The following is a 20,163-nucleotide window of genomic DNA, read 5'->3' on the forward strand; positions in this document are numbered from 1 at the left end:
TCAATATTATGAATCCTTGGTACTTAGCTTGTTTAATTTCTCTTCAATAATCTCATTTGAAAAGTGTTTAACTTTTCCACTGTCCATAGGTTGGCCCCGTACCTTATTCATCCACAACATCAGAAGCATCAGAAACAACCAATTCTCCCAGTTCTGTTCCTTTGGCGGATGGACCTCCCAATCAGGTGCAATTTGTGAAGTTTTTTTGTTTTTGTGATGGCTGAATTGCCGGTGCTTAAATTTCATTTATATTAGGCTTCTACTGCTGCTCACACTCCTGAGAATGGAGCCAACTTTGATTGTCTCGTATCAAGAGGGGTAGACTCAACATTGACATAACCTCCTTGTTCATCTCTGTCTTGCTCACTATTGCAAACAAATCTTGTGTCAACTTATTTTAGTTGTATTTAGAATCCCTGAGCGTCTTGCCCTTTAGTTGTTTTTATCTATTTGCTAATATTCATTGCCAAAATCATATCGAAAGACAACTGGTTTCTCTTATTGATGTTGCTTTTTGTCACTTGTACAAGTGTTTAGCAAGCATCTTACATCACTGGGTTTCTTGTGTTGACGAAGAAAACATATCTTCGATAAGAATGAGAATAGATTTGTTATTTATCTTGAAAGCATATCTTCCCTTACATTGCTTTAGAACTTTTGAAACTGCTGGTGCATCTTCTAATGAGTTGGTTACCATAATCTCATTCCTAGCTTAACCAAAATACATGCTTGAAGTCAATCCCAAATCATGGCAAATTATATGAATTTGGGGCTATGGAGTCGTACAAGTAGAAGCAGGGGCGGATCCTAGAATTAGAATTGGGAGGGGCTTGACTTAATGTAATAAATCTAGGAATTTATAGTCACGGACGGATACAGATCCAGGAATTAGACTGCAATCTTTACAATAGAAATCTCAAATGCAACAACTAGATATGCTACAGTAATAGTTGCATTTGGCTAGTAATTGCTGCACATCATAACTGTCCCGATTGTAGAAGGAATCATGCTTACGGAGGCTTTACTTTCTGCAATTGAAGTTTTATTAACACTGCCATTTTACCGCAATGGTTTGATATTCACTACAAAGAAGATTTGTTGTAATATTGGTCATAGTTTAATGAATATCTTTATTCTTTTTGCAGAGCTGCGGGTGACTTTGCTGGTTTTCAAAGTGAAACTGGATATGAGAGTCTTTTTCTTCAGCACTTCACACACACACACACAATTTGGAAAAGACTTGTTATCAAAACGAAGAAAGATATGCTGCAGATGTGTTGCTTGTAATTTCCTTTAAATACTGTAACTTTTGGATGAAGAATTTTGGATATTCCATTGCATGTTCTTCCATAGACGCCTTTTTTTTCTCCATCTTAATCATTAATCAAGAGGCAAAAGGTTATATGTTGATCTCGATTGTCCCATACAATTAGCTGTTTGTAAAAAGATAAATCACAAACAATTGGCTCTGCAATTATTTGTAAAATGATAAATCACAAAGGATTTTAGGGACAATTGGTTCAAGCCAAGTTCAGGTTAAACCGGTCCGGTTCAGCACAGGGTTTATAAGCTTCGCCGGTTCACACGTAGAAGGGGGCTTGGTCACTGTTGTTTCCCTTTAATCCAATGTTTACTGATGGTATTATCTGCGGTTTGCAGCAGGAGATAAAGACAGAGGATGAATCCGAGCCTCCGTCTTCTCCGATCGCACCTCGCCGTGAGCAGTTTGTCCGGCGAGATCCACTTCCCTGTTGGCGTGACTCCACCGACATGGTACTTGTTTTCCCTGTTCAGTGCTGATCCGGGAAGAAGAATCCATCACTCTGTTTTTCTCCGCTTCTCCTCAATTTGGTACCGATTGAGAGAAGTCACTAATTCTAACTTAACCCTAGTTTAATCTGTTTCTTTTCTTCTGATGTTAGTTGATTGAATCATGAAAAACCCCCCATTATTCTTGTTCTTGCTGTTGGTTTCGGTTTGTGTTGAATGAACTGTTCTAGCTGTTGGTTTCGGGTTGAATTGAATGATATGTTGTTCCCGTCAAGAACAGCTTCTGGGCGCGCGACACGTCCTCAGTACCACTGTGCAGGGGAGACGGCGGAGGGTGGACGAAGATCACCGGCGACCTGCGATCACAGACACCGTGAGAAGGAAGGCCGGCGGACCGGCGCGACCACTCCGATGCTTAAGTCAGCGACGGGAGGAGAAAATGAAGAAGTGAAGATGACGAAGAACTGTAGAGCATACCTGGCCCCTGTGAAGGGGCTTGCCTTATATAAGGAAGAGGAGGCCCGTACCACGGGTACAGTAAGGTGGAACCTCACCGTTGAGAGTACATTTCGTACTGGTGAGGAGTGACGCCTTTAATGAGGGGGTACACTGTTGTCAGGAGCGTACTAGGCGGCGGCGCGGCGGCGTTGCCATACCCAGTGGAGGGGTTGTCAGCTGGAGTGGTCAGTAGGACAAGAAAGGGAGTGGTCAATGACAGAGAGTACGACTCGGCCCCGACTCCCCGGGTCGAGTCGGGTACGCTGCTCAATCGGGCTATCCAGGAGTCGGCTCGGCAGGGTGATCCGTATCCTCTACAGACAAGCCGGGCTATCGGGCTTGGATGGAGACTTCTTGGGCGGTTACCCCGGGACCTCGGATTTGGGCCGGAATGCCCCAGTCGGTTGTTCTCCGGATGGTTGACTCGACTCGGGCGCTTCTCTCGGTCGGATCCGTACCCGTATCCTTACGACCGTAACACCAGCCTTCCCACTAGTCTAGTCGAAGGAGACGTGTGTTCGACTGACTAGACCGAGTCCGAGTCGAGTTGTGCCGGTTGATATTCCTGCAATAGGCCACCAGTGCGGGGCTGCCACGTGTCGGGGGGACATTGGATGACTCGGCCGGCAGGCACGTGATCGGCATGGTGCGGATGACTTCCGAGGCACGATTTACTGCGGCGGGGTGTCCGATGGGACAGCCGAATCGTTGCCATAATGATGAGGGATCTTGCATCGGAAATGTGCATCATCGGACGGTGGCCGGTGGATCCCGCCTTTTTCCTTCCGTCTGATCGGACGGCTGTACTTCGCTAGGGTTAAGTATAAGTAGGAGGGGGTAGGCACACTGCGCCTCCCTCGCCGTCTTCCTCTTCTTCTCAGCTCTCTCTCTGGTCTTCTCCGCGTCGCCGTTTTCTTCCTCCCTTGCACCAAGTAAGCTCTCATCTCTTGCTGAGTCCATTTTTCCTTCCCTAGCAGAGTCGTTCTAGGTCTTCTCTGGTCTGTAGAGATGGTTTCTGAGGAATCTGCACCTTCTGCGGCCACACCGCCCGCGAGCCCATGGTATGAGTCCACAGTCAGCACGTTTACCGAGAGATCCCGCTCGAAGCTTCGCTTGAAATATGAGATCCCGAGTCAATATAGGATAGAGGTCCCCGAGAGTCACCAGCGTCCCCATACTCCTCCACCCGGTTTCGTAACCTTTTTCCAGGGTCAGCTAGAGGGAGGACTCCGATTCCCGATTCCCGCCTTCTTTCAAGAGGTGGCCGAGTACTTCCAACTCCCCTTGAACCAACTTGCTCCGAACTCCTTCCGACTCCTCTGTGGAGTCGTCCTAGTTTTCCGAATGTACAAGATTCCCTTAGATCCCGCAGTTTTTCATTTTTTCTTTTACCCGAAGAAGATGACGAAGGAGGGTGTGTTCTTCTTCAACTCGAAACCGGGTCTTCCTTTCTTAGTCGAGTATCCGACTTCCAACAAGGGTTGGCATCCGCAGTTCTTTTACATTTCTCCCCCGAGTCCTTTCGAGTTCCCGACTGAGTGGCAGACGGAGCTTTCGGCCTTGCCCGTCCTGAAGCCTTATAAGAAGAACAAAGTCTACACAGAGGCTTCCGAAGTGTTGAAGGGCCTTCAGTTCGATGTCACCAAGCTGGTCGGGGAAGAGGGGCTTCTCTTCCGAGCCGGCTTGAGTCCCATTGCCGCCGAGCTTCCGGCAGCACTCGGTAGGTTATTTCTCGACTCGTACTTCTGTAATTACTGACTTAGCTTTCTTCTTCTTTTTTGGCAGACGACATTTGGATGGATGCTTCAAAGAACAAGTGCTTGAAATGGACTCGGGCGGCCTTGGAGGCGCTGGTGACGCCCAAGAAGCCGACTACCGCGGAGGCAGCTGAGACCTCAACCGCTCCCGAGCCCGAGTTGGTGGAGCCGCTGGCAACGGTGGTGCCTGAGGGGGAGGGCCATCTCCCCGTATCCGCAGGACCCGAGACCTCCACTCGGGAAGGAGAACCCGTGATCGCGGAGCCGGGGGACGCGCCTCTTTCGGCCAGAAAGGGGAAAGAAACGGCGGAGGGGGAGGGTCGATCGAAGAAGTCCTCCTCTTCCCACTCCAAGAAGAAGCACCACCGTTCCCGCTCGCCCGACCGCGAAGGGAAACGTTCAAAGAAATCCAGCCCGATTCGCCGCGAGGAGAAGCGGCTTAAGAAGTCCAAAGCGTCAAAGGGGCATCTCCCCGCTTCGAGTGCTGCAGGTGCGAGCGCGCCCGACCAAGGCCAGGAAACCACAGCCCCACTACTGCCGACTCCGCCCGAAGTGGTTGTCGTAGACACGGGCGTGGTGGGGACACCGACTCCTCCGACTGGAGCGGAGCCAACGCTGTCCGAACCGACCGTGCCGGCTGGAGTGACCGGGGCGACTTCGGCACCCCTGGCTGAGGGGCCACCCGAGGGAGTCGTGTCCCCGCCTGGAGGTTCCTCCTCGAGAGCTGCTGGGCCGACCAGCTCTGGGTCGGCTGGTTCGGGGCTCACTCGCCCATCGACGGCCGGCGCCGACTTCTACTCGCTGCCGCTGACCCGAGTGGCTGCCGATGAGCCCTTCACCCGGGAGGAGGTGAGGGAGATGATGAACCAGGTCAGGGCCATACGGAGCAGTGACTCCTTCCGGGGGTTGAATACCTCCGAGCTGAGTTACCGGGGCAACTTCAACATTTTGCGGGTGAGTCCTTCTGATTTCTCGTAATCTGGTGTTTTCTTGTGCACCTTCGCCACTAACCGTTCTTCTTAAACAGATTTGGGTCGAGCATATGGAGATGCACACCCGCTTCCTTTACTTGAACCGCCAGGTCAAGGCGATGGACCAGCAGATGCAGGCGCTGCAGGTTCGAGATGCCGAGCGCGTGAGGGAGCTGGCGGAGGCAAAAGCGGCTGCAGCTAAGAGCGGAGAAGAGGCTGCTCAATACCGGGCCGAACTGCTGAAGGCCCAAGAAAAGGCGGAGACCCTCGAGCAGCAAGCGGCCTCGGCTCGGGCTAAGGACCAGGAGGAGATTCGGCAAGTCCGAGACCAACTGACTCGGAGGAGCAAGGAATTGTCCCGAGTTCTCGAAGAGTCGGCCACATGGAGAAAACGGGCGGAGGACTTGGCCGAAGAAAAGAAAGCTTTAGAGGGTGAGTTTGCCGCCTACAAGGAGGGAGAACCCGAGCGGGTAAAGGCGGCCCAGGAAGCCTGGCTGGCGTCGCAAGAGTACTTCGATCAGTACCAGGAGAAGACGGCCCGGATGCTGGAGTATGGCTATGATGGGGCGCTGAAGCAGGTGTACGAGGCGGGCCTATTTCCGGAAGGGACTTCGTTGGAGTTCCTGGATATAAACAAAGTGTGGTCGGAGCTGCCTGAAGAGGATAGGAGGGGCCGTTAGGCAATGTAACTTTCATTTGGTACTTCGCTGCTTTTTGTACTCCCTTACTTCTTTGAAGTTGAATGAAAACCTCTTTTGCCTTGTCATTTGTCTGGCACCCGTGTTGGATCTCGAACTTGATGTTTCCGAAGGACTAACTCGACCCTGACTATGCCCGAGTCGAGTGAGCTTGTACCCTGAGAAGGGCGATTGTCGAAGGAGCAGGTCCGAGACCTGATTGCTCGATCCCGCCTTTGTCCGAGTCGGGAGAGTTTTGACCCTGAGAAGGGCGTTTGCTGAAGGAGCAGGTCCGAGACCTGATTGCTCGATCCCGACTATGTCCGAGTCGGGAGAGTTTTGACCCTGAGAAGGGCGTTTGCTGAAGGAGCAGGTCCGAGACCTGATTGCTCGATCCCGACTATGTCCGAGTCGGGAGAGTTTTGACCCTGAGAAGGGCGTTTGCTGAAGGAGCAGGTCCGAGACCTGATTGCTCGATCCCGACTATGTCCGAGTCGGGAGAGTTTTGACCCTGAGAAGGGCCCTGAGAAGGGCGGGAGAGTTTGACCCTGAGAAGGGGAGCAGGTCCGAGACCTGATTGCTCGATCTCGACTATGTCCGAGTCGGGAGAAGGGCGTTTGCTGAAGGAGCAGGTCCGAGACCTGATAAGGGGACTTGCAGCCGAGCCGACAGGAGTTGAGTGATGCCTGAAAAAGTCATTTCATTATCAGACCTGCTTACAACCAAAGATACAGGCGATCATAAGAAAGAAGACTTCCAAGCAGTTGCGGCGGCTAAGTCCGGTAGGGCTGAAGGTGAGTGGCGCTCCATGGTCGCACCAACTCCTTTCCGGCCTCGTCCACTAGGTAGTATGCGCCCGAGCTGGTCTTCTTGACCACCCGATATGGGCCTTCCCAGGGCGGCTCGAGCTTGCCGACGTCTCCCACGGGTTTGACCTTCTTCCAAACTAAGTCTCCCACTTGAAAGGTTCGAGGGATGACTCGCCGATTATATGTACTGCACATGCGTTGCCGGTAAGCAGTTAACCGAGTGGCCGCTCGGTCTCTGGTTTCGGATATGAGATCCAGCTCCATGAGTCTCCGGCTGTCGTTGTCGGCGTCATAGTGTTCTCGCCGATCCGACTCGACGCCCACTTCCATGGGAACCACAGCTTCCCTGCCATACACTAAGTGGAATGGGGTGAGGCCTGTGCTTTCTTTCGGGGTAGTGCGGTATGCCCAAAGGACGCAGGGCAGTTCTTCCACCCAACTCCCTCCTTCGTGATCCAGCTTGGTCTTCAGTCCTCGCACTATTTCCCTATTGATGACCTCGGTCTGTCCATTACTCTGCGGGTAAGCCACCGAGGTGAAGGCTTGCTGGATGCCGAGTCCTTTGCACCATTCTTGGATCTTTTTGCCTTGAAACTGCCGCCCATTATCCGAGACGAGTCTACATGGGATGCCGTATCGACACACGATGTTCTTCCACAGGAACTTGAGCACCACGTCCTCAGTGATTCGGGCCAAGGCCTCAGCTTCGACCCACTTGGAGAAGTAATCTACTGCAACCAGTAAAAACTTCTTCTGCTGAGGCCCCATCGGGAAGGGCCCGACTATATCCATCCCCCATTGGTCGAATGGGCACGAAGTGGTAGCCGTCTTCAACTGCTCTGTCGGATGTCTTTGGAACGGCTGATATTTTTGGCAGTGGAGGCAGGTAGACACCAGTTTCGCCGCATCCGCTTGGAGAGTTGGCCAAAAGTAGCCGGCCAGGAGGACCTTCCGGGCCAAGGATCGTCCTCCCGCGTGATTTCCGCAACATCCTTGGTGGGCTTCCTTCAGCACGTATTCAGCGTCTTCGGGGCCGAGACACTTGAGCAGTGGACGAGAGAAGGCTCGGCGGTATAATTGCTCTCCGATCAGTGTGAATCGGGTAGCGCGTCTTTTGAGGAGACGGGCTTGCTCGGGGTCGCCAGGTACTTCACCGGTTTGGAGAAAGGTGAGTATCGGCTTCCTCCAGTCACCCGGGTCGGCTGTCTCGGGTGGATGATCTATCTGCGCTATCCAGGCTACTTGTGTGATCGGCCCTTCGTCCGTCCATTCAGTAACCGAACTCGCCAACTTGGCTAGCTCATCGGCCTTGTTGTTTTCGGCTCGAGGGATCTTGCTGAGATTAACTTCCTTGAACTCCATCTTTAGTTTTGCGAAGGCCTCAGCGTACCGACGGAGTCGATCATTCTTGATCTCGTAGTTTCCTTCTACTTGCTGGGACACCAGCTGGGAGTCCGAAAGGAGCTGCACCCGGGTGGCCCCGACTCTTCTGGCCGCCTGCAGGCCCATGAGAACCGCCTCGTACTCGGCCTCGTTGTTTGAGGCCTTGAAACCCAACCGTATCGCCAGCCGAATTTCTTCTCCTAAGGGAGAGACCAAGAGCACTCCGACTCCGCTTCCTTGCTTGTTGGAAGCCCCGTCGACATATGCCTTCCATTCTTCTTCAGCTTCGCCTTGGTGTGCTTCCGCGAGGAAATCTGCCAACGCCTGAGCTTTGATCGCTGCGCGGGGTTGGTATTGGATGTCATATTGGCTGAGCTCCACTGTCCATTTCGCCAGGCGTCCCGAGAACTCAGGCTGAGTAAGCACTCTTCCCAAGTTGCTGTTTGTCAAGACGGTCACCGGGTGAGAGAGAAAGTAAGGGCGAAGCCGCCGAGTCGACAAGACTACCGTCCACGCCAGCTTCTCCAAACTGGTATATCGGGTTTCGGCGTCTTTCAACAGCCGACTGAAGAAATACACCGGTTGTTGGCACTGTCCCTCATCCTTTACCAGCACCGAGCTGACTGCCGAGTCGGTGGTGGAAAGGTACATCAAGAGTGGTTCCCCTGGGAGCGTCTTCGCCAATCGGGGGAGTTGGGTCAGATAAGCCTTCAGCTCCTCCAGGGCTCGGTCGCAGTCGGCATTCCACTGAAACTTCTGAGCCTTTCTAAGAACTTTGAAAAAGGGAAGGCTTCGTCCCGCCGAGTGAGAGATGAATCGGGATAAGGCCATGATGCGCCCGACCAGCTTCTGAGCTTCTCTTAAGTTTCGGGGAGGGGCCATTTGAGCTAAGGCCTGTATTTTTTCCGGGTTGGCTTCTATTCCTTTCTCGGTGACTATGTAACCGAGGAATCTCCGGCCCGAACGCCGAAGAGGCACTTGGCCGGATTCAGCTTGAGCCCGTATTGCCTCAAGGTGCTGCAAGTTTCCTCGATATCGGCTATAAGGGAGTCCGCCCGAGTTGTCTTGATTAAAATGTCATCGACGTAGACTTCAATGTTTCTTCCTTGCTGTTGTTGAAACACCCGATCCATCAGGCGTTGATATGTGGCCCCCGCATTCTTTAACCCGAATGGCATGACAGTGTAACAGAAAGTGCCGTCGGCTGTTATAAAGCTAACTTTGTCCTGATCGGTTACATCAAGTGGAATCTGATGATAGCCTTGATAGACATCTAACATACATATGTATTCAAACCCGGCCGTAGAATCCACTAACTGATCTATGCGGGGCAAAGGGTAGCAGTCCTTGGGGCACGCCTTGTTGAGGTCTCGGAAGTCCACGCACACCCGCCATTTGTTGTTCGGCTTCGGCACGAGCACAACGTTGGACAGCCAAGTCGGGAAGTGCACCTCCTTGATGTGTCCCGCCTTCAGGAGCTTCTGCACTTCTTCGCGGATGACCTTGTTCTGCTCGGGCCCGAAGTGCCTCCTCTTCTGCTTGATGGGCCGACTGTCGGGCAGGACGTTGAGTCGATGAACCGCGACGGATGGAGGGACGCCCGTGAGATCCTCAGTTGCTCCATGCGAAAACATCTTGGTTCCGGAGGAGGCAGGCCCCGAGACTCTCCTTCAGTTCGGGCGGCAGGTCTGCTGCTATATGGACCAGGGTCTCGGCTCGATCTGGACAAACCTGTAAGGTCTCTTTTTCTCCGAGGTTCGTCACGGAGGGGGCTTCTTGCACCGAATGAATCCCGTTGTCTTGCACCTTTCGGTTCTTCCTGGCCTCGGTCCGGACCATGTCCACATAGCACTTCCGGGAGGCCAGCTGATCTCCTCGGGCTTCCCCGACTTGATCCCCCACCGGGAACTTCATCTTCTGGTGATAGGTGGAGACCACCGCCGAGAAGGCGCTGAGAGTCGGCCTTCCCAGAATAACGTTGTAGGCGGATGGTGCGTCCACGATGATGAAGGGGACGCGCCGGGTCCTTTTCAGCGGTTCTTCTCCCAGCGAGATGGCTAGAGTGATTTGTCCGAGTGGCCGTACTTCATTCCCCGTGAACCCGAACAGGGACGTGGTCATAGGCGCCAAGTCGGCTTTGTCAATTTGCATCTGCGCAAAAGCTTTAAGGAATATGATATTTACCGAGCTGCCCGTGTCGACGAAGACTCGGGCGATGTTGTAGTTGGCGATGGTGGCATGCACGACCAGAGCGTCGTCGTGCGGAGTTTCCACGCCTTCCAAGTCATGAGGGCCGAATCCGAGGATTGGTCCTTCTTCTCGCGACCCTTTACCGACACCGCAGACCTCCAGCTGTCGGCTATGGGCCTTTCGGGCTCGGTGGGAATCGCCATCAGTTGCTCCCCCGGTGATCATGAGAATATTACCTCGGGAGGCGTTGTTCTGGTTGTGGCCGGGGGAATCTTCGTGGTGGTGGGACCTCGGCTCTCGGGGAGCTTCCTCTCGGGGAGCCGGTTCCCCTCGCCTTGGCGAACGGTCTCGGTGCTGAGTGGACCGAGGAGAAGGGGGCCGTGATCTGGAACCAGCCCGCCCGGCGGCGGGCCTTCCTTGTCTTGGGTTGGGGGACTTCTGCGTCCGCTGGTCGGCGGCCAAGCGCAGCTCTCGGGCGTACTGGTGGCATTCATTAGTGTCGTGGCTCCTCGATTGATGGTAGGCGCAAAATCGAGGAACCCATCGGGAGGCGCCGGCCGGGGGGCCGGGCTGGTTATTCACTTCATGGATGGTTCGTTGACTCTGTTTGGCCGGCGTTGAAGTGCGATCCGAGTCGGACCTAGGCAGCAGCTGAGGAGCCGGCTTTCGGTCGGCTCGGGAGACTGGTGGAGCATTCCGATGAGTGGAACTACTATGTCCGGGTTCAGTATCCCGACGCCGCGCGGATTGTGCTTCTTCCACATGGATGTACTTGTCGGCGCGGCTGAGCAGAACATCGAAGTTTTCGGGAGGCCTTTTGATTATCGACCGGAAGAAGTCTCCCTCAGTCAGGCCTTGAGAGAAGGCGTTTACCAGGACGTCAGAAGAGGCGGCAGGTACCTCTTGCGCTATTTGGTTGAATCGGCGCACGAAGTCCTTTAGAGATTCTCTGGTTTTCTGCTTGGTGGCAAAAAGGTCCATGATGGTCTTGCGGTAAGTTTTGCTAGTGGCAAAGTGTCGCAAGAAAGCGCCTTTCAGGTCGGCGAAAGACCAGATGGAAGATTGCGGCAGCCGATTGAACCACCTTAGTGCGGATCCGGCTAGCGTGGTCAGGAAGACCCGACACTTGATAGCGTCCGTATATTGGTGCAGCAAGGCGGCGTTCTCAAATCGGCCTAAATGGTCTTCAGGATCGGTGTTCCCCGTGTAGTCGGAGAACTGAGGCATTCTGAAATGCCGAGGCACTTCCTCTTCGAGGATTCGGCGCACGAAGGGAGAGTTTTCTAAACCTCTCCCTTCTCCTGTCCCTGGGCCTTCTTCCTCGAGCGGGGTCTCTGCTCGGCGTTTGTTCTGCGGCTGATTCCATGGAAGCATCATAATAGTCAGCTTCCTCCAGGGGCCTCCGGGAGGGAACTCGTGGAGCTTCAGGCGGGGCAGGCTGTTGCCGAGTGGCGGCAGGGGGAGCCTCCTCGACCCGAGTGGGCACTCGCGAATGCTGCGCCGCGGCCTCGTGTTGGCTTCGAGTGACGGCGAGAACCGCCGTTGCTATTCTCCGATCTAACTCTTCCTGCGTCAGAGTGATGAGCTGAGGCTGTGGCGGTTCACCCATGGGCGCGTCTTGATTCGGGACTTGTTATTTTCCCACAGACGGCGCCAAAATATGTTCCCGTCAAGAACAGCTTCTGGGCGCGCGACACGTCCTCAGTACCACTGTGAGGGGAGACGGCGGAGGGGTGGACGAAGATCACCGGCGACCTGCGATCACAGACACCGTGAGAAGGAAGGCCGGCGGGACCGGCGCGACCACTCCGATGCTTAAGTCAGCGACGGGAGGAGAAAATGAGGAAGTGAAGATGACGAAGAACTAGTAGAGCATACCTGGCCCCTGTGAAGGGGCTTGCCTTATATAAGTTTTCATCATAGTATGAATGTTCCATGCATCTTTCTTTTCTTCATAATGAACATTCATAACACATAACATAGTGCTTAATCAACGCTTTAAACCTTATCTTTAGGTTTGATTATACTTCCTTCATAAAACATGACATTATTAACCTTAAACCGACCAAACAGTGGATTAATAACCCTCTTAATCGATCAGGAGATCGATCGATAGACCTTGAATCAATCTAGGGTCGATTCGGTTCAATTTTCCATCACAGAGACCTCTGTAATCGATCACATGGTCGATTACAGGGGTTTAATCGATCAGAAGATCGATTGCTTTACTTCGGAGTTCACAGTAGGCTGGGTAATCGATCAACCGATCGATTACAGCCTTGTAATCGATTAGCCGATCGATTACAGCCTCTTAATCGATCGGGTGATCGATTAAGAGTCGCGGATTCCGTTCCTCGTTAAAGCGTGTAATCGATCCAGTGATCGATTACCCGCATTGGTAATCGACTAAGCAGTCGATTACCATGGTTCTGTTCTCGGGTTTCTAATGTTCTGTCTCATTACACATTTTAACAATTACAATCTAACAGCATATAGTAAATAGAGATCTAGCATGTGAGATCCTAACCCTAACACAATATAGGAATCTATGTTTTAACACAAATTTACCTAACTTAACATCATATAATGAGCATAACAATAACAGTCTGATTTAAACAGAAAATACCTTAATCTATAACAAACAGATTCATCCAACAAATTCTAAACCTGCCACTCGCCCAGTCCACTCTTCTTCGAAGAGCTCCGTGGCCAGCCAGAGCTCCGCCGCCCACGTCAACGGCGAAGGTCGCCGAGGCTCCTTCTTGCTGCCACACGGGCGAGTTCCAACCCTACGTACGTCCTCCTGGGTCTCCCGCCTCAACCTCAAGCTTCTCCCTCTTCCCCCCGCCGCACAGCCCCCGATTCCCGATGGAAGGAATCTCCGGAAACCCTTCGATCACCCCGGAACCACCTTGGACGTCGCCACCATCGACACCACCCGGATGGCGATCCCTAATCTCGATTCGCCCTTCGTCGCCCGCGGCTACTTAGATCTGTTACAGCGGAGGCTCCTCCCCCAGCCTCGGTCTCCTCCTCCACCGTCGCCGCCGCCGCATCGGATTGTGGTGGACTGCGGAAGAAACGATTCGCTCAATGGGTTCGGACCCTTTCAGTTTAGGCCAAGCTCAGCCCTTCCTCGAGGGGGACCTGGACGCCTTGCAGGTGGCTACAATGGCGGTGGAAGAGTTCTTGTTAAGGACGATTATGGTGAGGTTAGTGGTTGTTTTCCTCTCTTTAGCAAGATGGCTCACCTCGGGGAAGAACTCGATAGGGAAAGAGAAGTTTTTGGAGCTGGTAACGGAAGGGAATCTGTTCCCCCGCGCAAGAAATCTGATAACTGGAATTTGTTCTCCCCCTCGAGGAGGAAACTTGATGGGCGTAATCAGGTTCCGGTATCTCCATTCTTTAACTCTGCTCACTTGATAGATAGGAGTAGAGGAACAAGAATTCGAAGCACAGGAATCTTGGAGAATCGAGGTCGAATGAGACCTCCAAGTAATTGGGATTCGCCATTGCCTCTTTCCTACTTACCACCAAGTGGGGTTGAACATTTACCATCTCGTAGAGGATTCGAACGACAATTCCCAATTGATCCATGGCGAGCAAGCACTTCTGGTCAGCATTTTTTGGGAGGATAAAACTTCCCTGAGGCATTTGCTTTAATTCGAATAGTTTAGCTAAATACTTAAAGTATCAAATCTGTTTTCCTCCTCAGGCACTGGACCTTGTGATGCTGTCGGTGACGGCAAGGCTTCTTCAGTTAGAACATCTAGTGTAAGATCATGTTGTCTTTACCTTACTGCCTTAAATTTTATTGGTGGTAATAACTATATAACTTAATAGTGAATATATTTTCTGTATTGGAACTTCTGCATATCTACTTGATATAGAATCAAAGGAAGAAAATTGAAAAATAGTGGAGGAAGAAGATAAGTAGGAACATTAGGTTTAGGTGTGAAGGAGAATGAGAATCATGAATCCCTAACTTAGATCATTCAACTAGAGCTCTTTCTTACCTCAAGAAAGTTAAGAAAACCAATGGTATAAAAAACCTCAAACTGGCTCTGCATATACAATAGTGACACTCAGGAATCTGACACTTGAAAGAATTTCAAGTTTGATATATAAATATAAAATAGCAATATTCATTATCTGAAAAAGCAAAAGAACAATCCAAATATCTGTCTCAAATTCACTCAGTTTAAACAGAGTGTGATTTCACTCGATTCATCCAGTCTCTAGATTAAATTGCTGCTCCCTCTTAATTTGGGCAATGTTGTTTTTTCTTATTTTCTATTTATTTTTATGGATTTGGATAGGATCATAATTGAAATAAAGACCAAAGGTAGCTTTCAATATAGGACATGGATATATCTACACACTGATATGCCACTTTGCAAGACAGTAAAGATTTGATAAACATTGACATAAAAAGATACAGTAATTTAGCAATTTTATCATATAATACTCCCAGGCCAAAAATGTCAGAGATTTTGTTGTCTATATGTATGTGCTCATAAAGGTTGTCAAAAGGTAAAATCAACATTTTGTTGTCATGTATATTTATGTGCTCATAAAGGTTGTCAGTGCATTTATTGAGTTCATTTCGAGAATCGTCCAATGCATTGAAACCATAACTGAAAGCTGTATTCCACCTCATTGACATAATTATGTGCCTGTATCCATCCTCCCCTTCATTGCAAATACAAAGGATCAAAGGTCCACAATTCAGATGGGTATGAATGGCTAAATTTCAGTCCTCTCACCTAGAAGCACATGAGAATATTCTCAAGAAGCACATGAGAATAGCATGTCAGCACCTCACAATGTTTTTACATAAACTGAGTTAGATCGAGCATACATGCACAGGGCGGGTGAGAGATAAAATAGGTTACTTAGTGCATTTATTGAGTTCATATCGTTCGTATCTTAAGATTGGATCGTCCAATGCATTGAAACCATAACTGAAAGCTGTATTCCACCTCATTGACATAATTATGTGCCTACCTTATATCCTCCCCTTCTTTAGCAAATAAGAAATCAAGGAACACGTTGATTATAATCGGGCACTAGCAGCATAATAGCCCACAATTCGGATGGGTATGAATGGCTATATTTTAGATTTTTCATGTGTTAATCTACAAGATTGATCTGCCAATCACCTAGTGATATTCTGGCATACTGAACCTTATTCTGATTTGCAATATTTATTGTCGACTTTCAACCAGAATGCATATTGATTCCTTTATCTTCCATTTCTCTTTATTTAATCTGAAATTCCAAAAATATATGACATGAAACCTACTGTTTCTCTCTCACTGGCAGGCTTTTCAGGTCTTGCATCAGAAAACTGCAGCAAACCATCTTGACACTACTGTCTGCGCCAATGATCCAGAAAAACCTGCTTCACTGTGGAGCACGAGGAAATTTAAGAGAACTGCTAGTTTTGATGATTCTCTTCCTCTAAAGTTTAGGAAGTTGGGTGGTGATGATTAAGATCCAAATTTCTAAACTCAATGATTGGGACCAATTGATCAACTGAGGGTTAATTGTATGGAAGTCAACCTTCAAGTATGGTCAGCATTCTGAGCTACCAAAAGAATTCAAGACTTGATCTTCCATACATCGTAAGGTCCGTGAATCTTCCCATTTGCATTAGTAGTACTACAACTATAAATGTGGGGTCGAGCTACAAATGGGTTCAATAAAGTTTTATGGTCTTAATTTGTATCTACAACCTTCCCATGTTTGATATAAATATCGTTTTGCATGAACAGTGAAGCTATAAGTGAGCAAAACCGAAGTGAGTTCATCTGTGTTTGTATTTGTTTTAGTAAAGGAGCTCGAGTTAAGCTCAATATTAATTGATCTCCAATTTTTATGTTCAAATCTCTTTTGTATGCTTCTGTTAATGATATTGCTCACACAGGAATTTCTTTAGATTATTGAGAATATTCTGAAAACAGAAGATCATTACCTCTAACATTAGATTATACAGCAGCAAAGTAGGTGAGAATAAACTCACAATTTATCACAAGCTAGTTCAATTATAAGCCTGGTTGCAAGATCCTCCTACCAAAATTTACACCAAACAACTTAATTCTATAATCACCTTGTTTGCATCAAAGCGAATTGTTTAGGCATCAAATCAAATAATTTGAGTATCCTCATTCCCCAAAATATATATTTTTATTACTTAGCTCATACAATTGATTAATCTTATACAATTGATTAATCTTATGGAAGTTTTTCATCGGCCGTTCGGGAAGCATTCATGAAAGTTCATTGTTTAAGAGTCTAATTTGTTATGTCTGAATGACCAAACCACTGTATCATTGCCGGAGTCTCATCCAAAATATGATGTAATATGAGTTCTCAGAAGTCTCATCCAACACTACTCTTTCACATATTTTCTTCATGCACCAAACATTGCTCGAAATTAAATATACATTAATATATAATTTTCTGACATCAAATTCAAACTTAATAAGATGATTGTGTTGTCGTTCAAACCATATATATTACACACTCTTCACGTATCAACTAGTCAGGTACATATGCATCACAATGTCAAAAATAACCTTTATTTATTAATTATTCGCCCCACCAAACAAACACCAGAGTAAAAAAAAATCATCAAATATATTTAGAGTTTTGTGTTAAATTTATAATATGCATGCATGCATGCACACATCATGATTACGTCAAAATTTCCATTGCCCTTCGCCTTATTTAAGCTCCTATGCTCCAACGACAATTAATCACTTCTTCTCGCTAAATTTAATCTTAATTGAGGTATTTAATTAGAGTTTATATTAATTAAAATCTACGCAATGCCGGTGCCGGAGCAAACTTTCCCGGCGTCCACTCCGTCGAGGGTTCGAGTGGTGAGCTCCACCCTCGTGAAGCCCCTCTACGACGCTGGCGCAGGCGATCCACCGCCCGCCACCGGCCTCCGCGTCCGCCTCAGCCAGTTCGACAAGATCACCTACGACACCCACATCGCCGTCATCTATGGATTCTCCCCTCCGGTGGCCGTCTCCACTGCCGACATCGCCGTCGGGCTCGCCCGCGCCCTCGCGCACTACCGCGACTGGGCCGGCCGCCTCGCCTTCGACGTTGTTGAGGACGAGCCGTTCGTCCTCCTCAACGACGGCGGCGCTCGATTCGTGGAGGCGTCTTCGGACGCCGCCTTCGACCGGGCGGCGCTGACGAAGCCTTCGCCGGCGCTGCTAGCCCTGCACCCGCCGATCCACCCAGTGGGTCCCGAGCTGGTGCAGGTCCAGCTCACGAGGTTCGCGTGCGGAACCCTCACGGTGGGGTTCACGGCCCACCACCTAGTCGCCGACGGCCACGCGGCGAGCAACTTCCTCGTCGCGTGGGGCCGCGCCACGCGCGGACTCCCGATCGATCACCCTCGCGTTATTTACAACAGGGCCGCGCTCTTCCCGCCGCGGCGGCCGCCGCGCGTCGAGTTCGAGCACCGCGGCGCGGAGTTCGCCGCGAGGAAGATGTTCGGCGCCGCCAAGGAGGACCCCCGCAAGGACTCCGTGGTGGTGCACCGCACCCATTTCGGGAAGCAATTCCTCGCCGGACTCAAGTCCAAGGCGTCCGCCACCGCCAGCGGCGGCGAGCCCAGGCGGCCGTTCACCACGTTCGAGTGCCTGGTGGCCCACCTGTGGCGCGTAACTACGCGAGCACGCGGCCTCGACCCGCGCACCACCACTGAGGTACGTAATCTTCAAATTATTAATTAATAATATACTAAAAACATATTTATTAAAAATATTAATTTTTAAATATTTGGAAATAAATTTTTGAAACTTAAGGGGATATTTCAAAAAAAAAATTCTATCCTGCGCTCCTTACCCCGCGCTACTCGTCCGCGACAACCTGACCCCTCGCTGCTGCCGTCCAACCACCACCGGCCGCCGCGTCACACCCAATGAATGTGCAATTCGCTGGTTTCCGCACCGGATTCCGATCGGATAGTGATCGAAATCCGACGAATTCGACCGCGATTTGGTCGGAAAATCGGCTGCCAGTGCTGAGTGGCCGATTCCGGCCAAATCGCGGCTGAATCCGACCAAATTCCGGCCGAGGAAGGACCGTCGGAAGACGTCTCTGACCGGAATTTGGCCGGAAACCGACCACGATTTGGCCAGAATCGGCTGCCAGTGTCGATGGCCAATTCTGGCCGAATTCGTCGGATTCCGACCGGAATCCGGCGTCGGGCTGTGCGTCGGCAAGTTGCATGTCCATCAGGTGTGATGCGGTGGTCAGACAGCGATGCTCAGCGGCTGGAACAGGACTGGATCGGATGGAGCGCACAGGAGTATAGCAAAATTCATTTCAAAAATATGGGAAACTTAGAAGAGGCGAAATGCAAATTTCTAATCTAAATAATAAACGAGTTGCTGCGTCCAGGTGCGGATCTCGGTGGACGGCCGCGCCCGCCTCCGGCCGCGCGTCCCCGACGAGTACTTCGGCAACCTCGTCCTGTGGGCCCTCCCCCGCGCTCCAGCCAGTGATGTGTCCCATCGCCCTCTGGGCCACGCCGCCACCGTCGTGCGCGACGCCATCGCCCGCGTCGCCGACGACCGCTACTTCCGCTCCTTCATCGACTTCGCCAGCTCGCCGGCGGTGCGGGCGGAGGGCCTGGAGACGACCGCCGATGCCGTAGAGTGTGTCATGAGCCCCCACCTCGAGGTCCACAGCTGGCTCCGCTTCCCCTTCCACGACGTCGACTTCGGCGCCGGCCACCCCTTCTGCTTCATGCCGACCTACTCGCCGGCGGAGGGAATGATAGTGCTTCTTCCGTCTGTCGCCGGAGACTCCGCCGCCGGCATCGACGTCTACGTGGCCCTCTTCGACCACAACTTGCCCGCCTTCAACCAGCTCTGTTATCAACTCGACTAATTAATTAAATCAACAGAAGTAATTAATTAAAATTCCTATCCTTCTTTTAATTTCCATTAACTAAAATTCATTTATAAATTCATTTTTGTTTACACGATGCAGGAATTGGCAGCCACGTGGAGAAACCAAGAAAGCTACATAAAGAAATTAAATATTTATAATTTTGCATGTGGAGAAAAAAAAATTAAATCAGAAGGATAATGTGTTTTCTCTGATATTGTAAAAATTATTTCATATAAAAGACAAACTGTTCCATGCATGGAAATGCATGGATGGAGTAGCTACCAACTCACGTGTATGTATATATATATATATGTTGTTGTTAATTTATAAAAAAAATTAATGATCATGTCTTCTTTTTCAATTTAATTTGCTGATTTAAACTAACATGATTGATAATTATAATTAAACAAGATATGGAATGGAGATATATATATACACACACCAACTCTTAATTATGATAATCCATAAGATGGATTGATTAACTTATCAATTAAACCAAATCTTTGCTAGTCAAAACAGGCTACCTATAAAATTAAACTTGTTCAACTAATTAATTAACTTAATTTCCTACCATCTTCTATGGATTAGCTATGAATCATAGAGTGACGAGATATATATGTTATATGTAGTGGCCATTTATGTGTGTGTCATGAATTAATTAGTATGGTGGATGAGGATTGTGATATATATATCAGATGTCGGCCAATGATGAATAAGTAAGGTATTCAATTAAGTAATTAATTAGTTTTATTTAGGGTTGTAAATAAGTTATGTCAAATTAAATTTTGTGTTTTTTAAGCTTGATTTTATTTTTTTTATCAACTTGTAGGGTTGTAAATAAGTTAAGTCAAATTAAATTTTGTGTTTTTAAGCTTGATTTTATTTTTTTATCAACTTAATTATCTGAATTTGATTTTAATTTGAATTTATTTGATTGTTAAAATTTTTATACTTTTAAAAGTATTTAATTGGTTAGTATAGTAGTTTGATATTATAAAATTATTTATTCGTTTTGAAAGCTTTTTTGTTTGATGAAGATGATTCACAATTAGTGATAGAGTCAGGGATATTATAACGCAGGATTAAAACTATTTTAATGAAAAATAACAAAAAAAATCCAAATTTATACTGCAATAATCTTTACTCAGCAGTCAAAGTCAAAGCAATCTCAGGTGAGCTTATAACT

At 49.2% G+C, this 20,163-nt stretch overlaps 3 protein-coding genes across 3 annotated transcripts; 2 read left to right on the forward strand and 1 right to left on the reverse strand.

Annotated features, from left to right (window-relative positions):
• Positions 1–8,800: 8,800 nt before the first annotated feature.
• LOC141830496 (uncharacterized) lies at positions 8,801–11,664 on the reverse strand. Its single transcript, XM_074717920.1, has 3 exons — positions 11,470–11,664; positions 9,597–11,411; positions 8,801–9,499 (listed from the first exon to the last, which is right to left on the reverse strand). The coding sequence occupies exons 1-3, from the start codon at positions 11,662–11,664 to the stop codon at positions 8,801–8,803; spliced, it is 2,709 nt and encodes a 902-aa protein (XP_074574021.1).
• A 573-nt stretch (positions 11,665–12,237) lies between these two features.
• Positions 12,238–15,944, forward strand: LOC141830497 (uncharacterized). Its single transcript, XM_074717921.1, has 4 exons — positions 12,238–12,306; positions 12,701–13,670; positions 13,771–13,829; positions 15,381–15,944. The coding sequence occupies exons 1-4, from the start codon at positions 12,238–12,240 to the stop codon at positions 15,549–15,551; spliced, it is 1,269 nt and encodes a 422-aa protein (XP_074574022.1). The 3' UTR covers positions 15,552–15,944.
• Positions 15,945–16,888: 944 nt separating this feature from the next.
• On the forward strand, positions 16,889–18,974 carry LOC141830343 (agmatine coumaroyltransferase-2-like). The gene is made up of 2 exons (XM_074717784.1): positions 16,889–17,785; positions 18,483–18,974. Exons 1-2 carry the CDS (start codon positions 16,889–16,891, stop codon positions 18,972–18,974), a joined length of 1,389 nt encoding a protein of 462 aa, XP_074573885.1.
• Positions 18,975–20,163: the final 1,189 nt, after the last annotated feature.

The sequence above is a fragment of the Curcuma longa genome, chromosome 6 (genome assembly GCF_044706935.1).
Source record: "Curcuma longa cultivar G26 ecotype Majalengka, Jawa Barat chromosome 6, ITB_CL_G26_1.1, whole genome shotgun sequence".
Classification (NCBI taxonomy): domain Eukaryota; kingdom Viridiplantae; phylum Streptophyta; class Magnoliopsida; order Zingiberales; family Zingiberaceae; genus Curcuma; species Curcuma longa.

Excerpts from the sequence above, each read along its gene's own strand:
- LOC141830496 (XM_074717920.1), bottom strand. The coding sequence starts at position 11,664 with ATGGGTGAACCGCCACAGCCTCAGCTCATCACTCTGACGCAGGAAGAG. Across the intron at positions 11,412-11,469 it reads CCCCGCCTGAAGCTCCACGA|CCGCAGAACAAACGCCGAGC; the intron begins GTTCCCTCCCGG and ends CCATGGAATCAG. Across the intron at positions 9,500-9,596 it reads GAGAAAAAGAGACCTTACAG|ATGTTTTCGCATGGAGCAAC; the intron begins GTTTGTCCAGAT and ends TCCGGAACCAAG.
- LOC141830497 (XM_074717921.1), top strand. The coding sequence starts at position 12,238 with ATGGTCGATTACAGGGGTTTAATCGATCAGAAGATCGATTGCTTTACT. Across the intron at positions 12,307-12,700 it reads CGGAGTTCACAGTAGGCTGG|ATTCATCCAACAAATTCTAA; the intron begins GTAATCGATCAA and ends TATAACAAACAG. Across the intron at positions 13,830-15,380 it reads CTTCAGTTAGAACATCTAGT|GCTTTTCAGGTCTTGCATCA; the intron begins GTAAGATCATGT and ends TCTCACTGGCAG.
- LOC141830343 (XM_074717784.1), top strand. The coding sequence starts at position 16,889 with ATGCCGGTGCCGGAGCAAACTTTCCCGGCGTCCACTCCGTCGAGGGTT. Across the intron at positions 17,786-18,482 it reads ACCCGCGCACCACCACTGAG|GTGCGGATCTCGGTGGACGG; the intron begins GTACGTAATCTT and ends TGCTGCGTCCAG.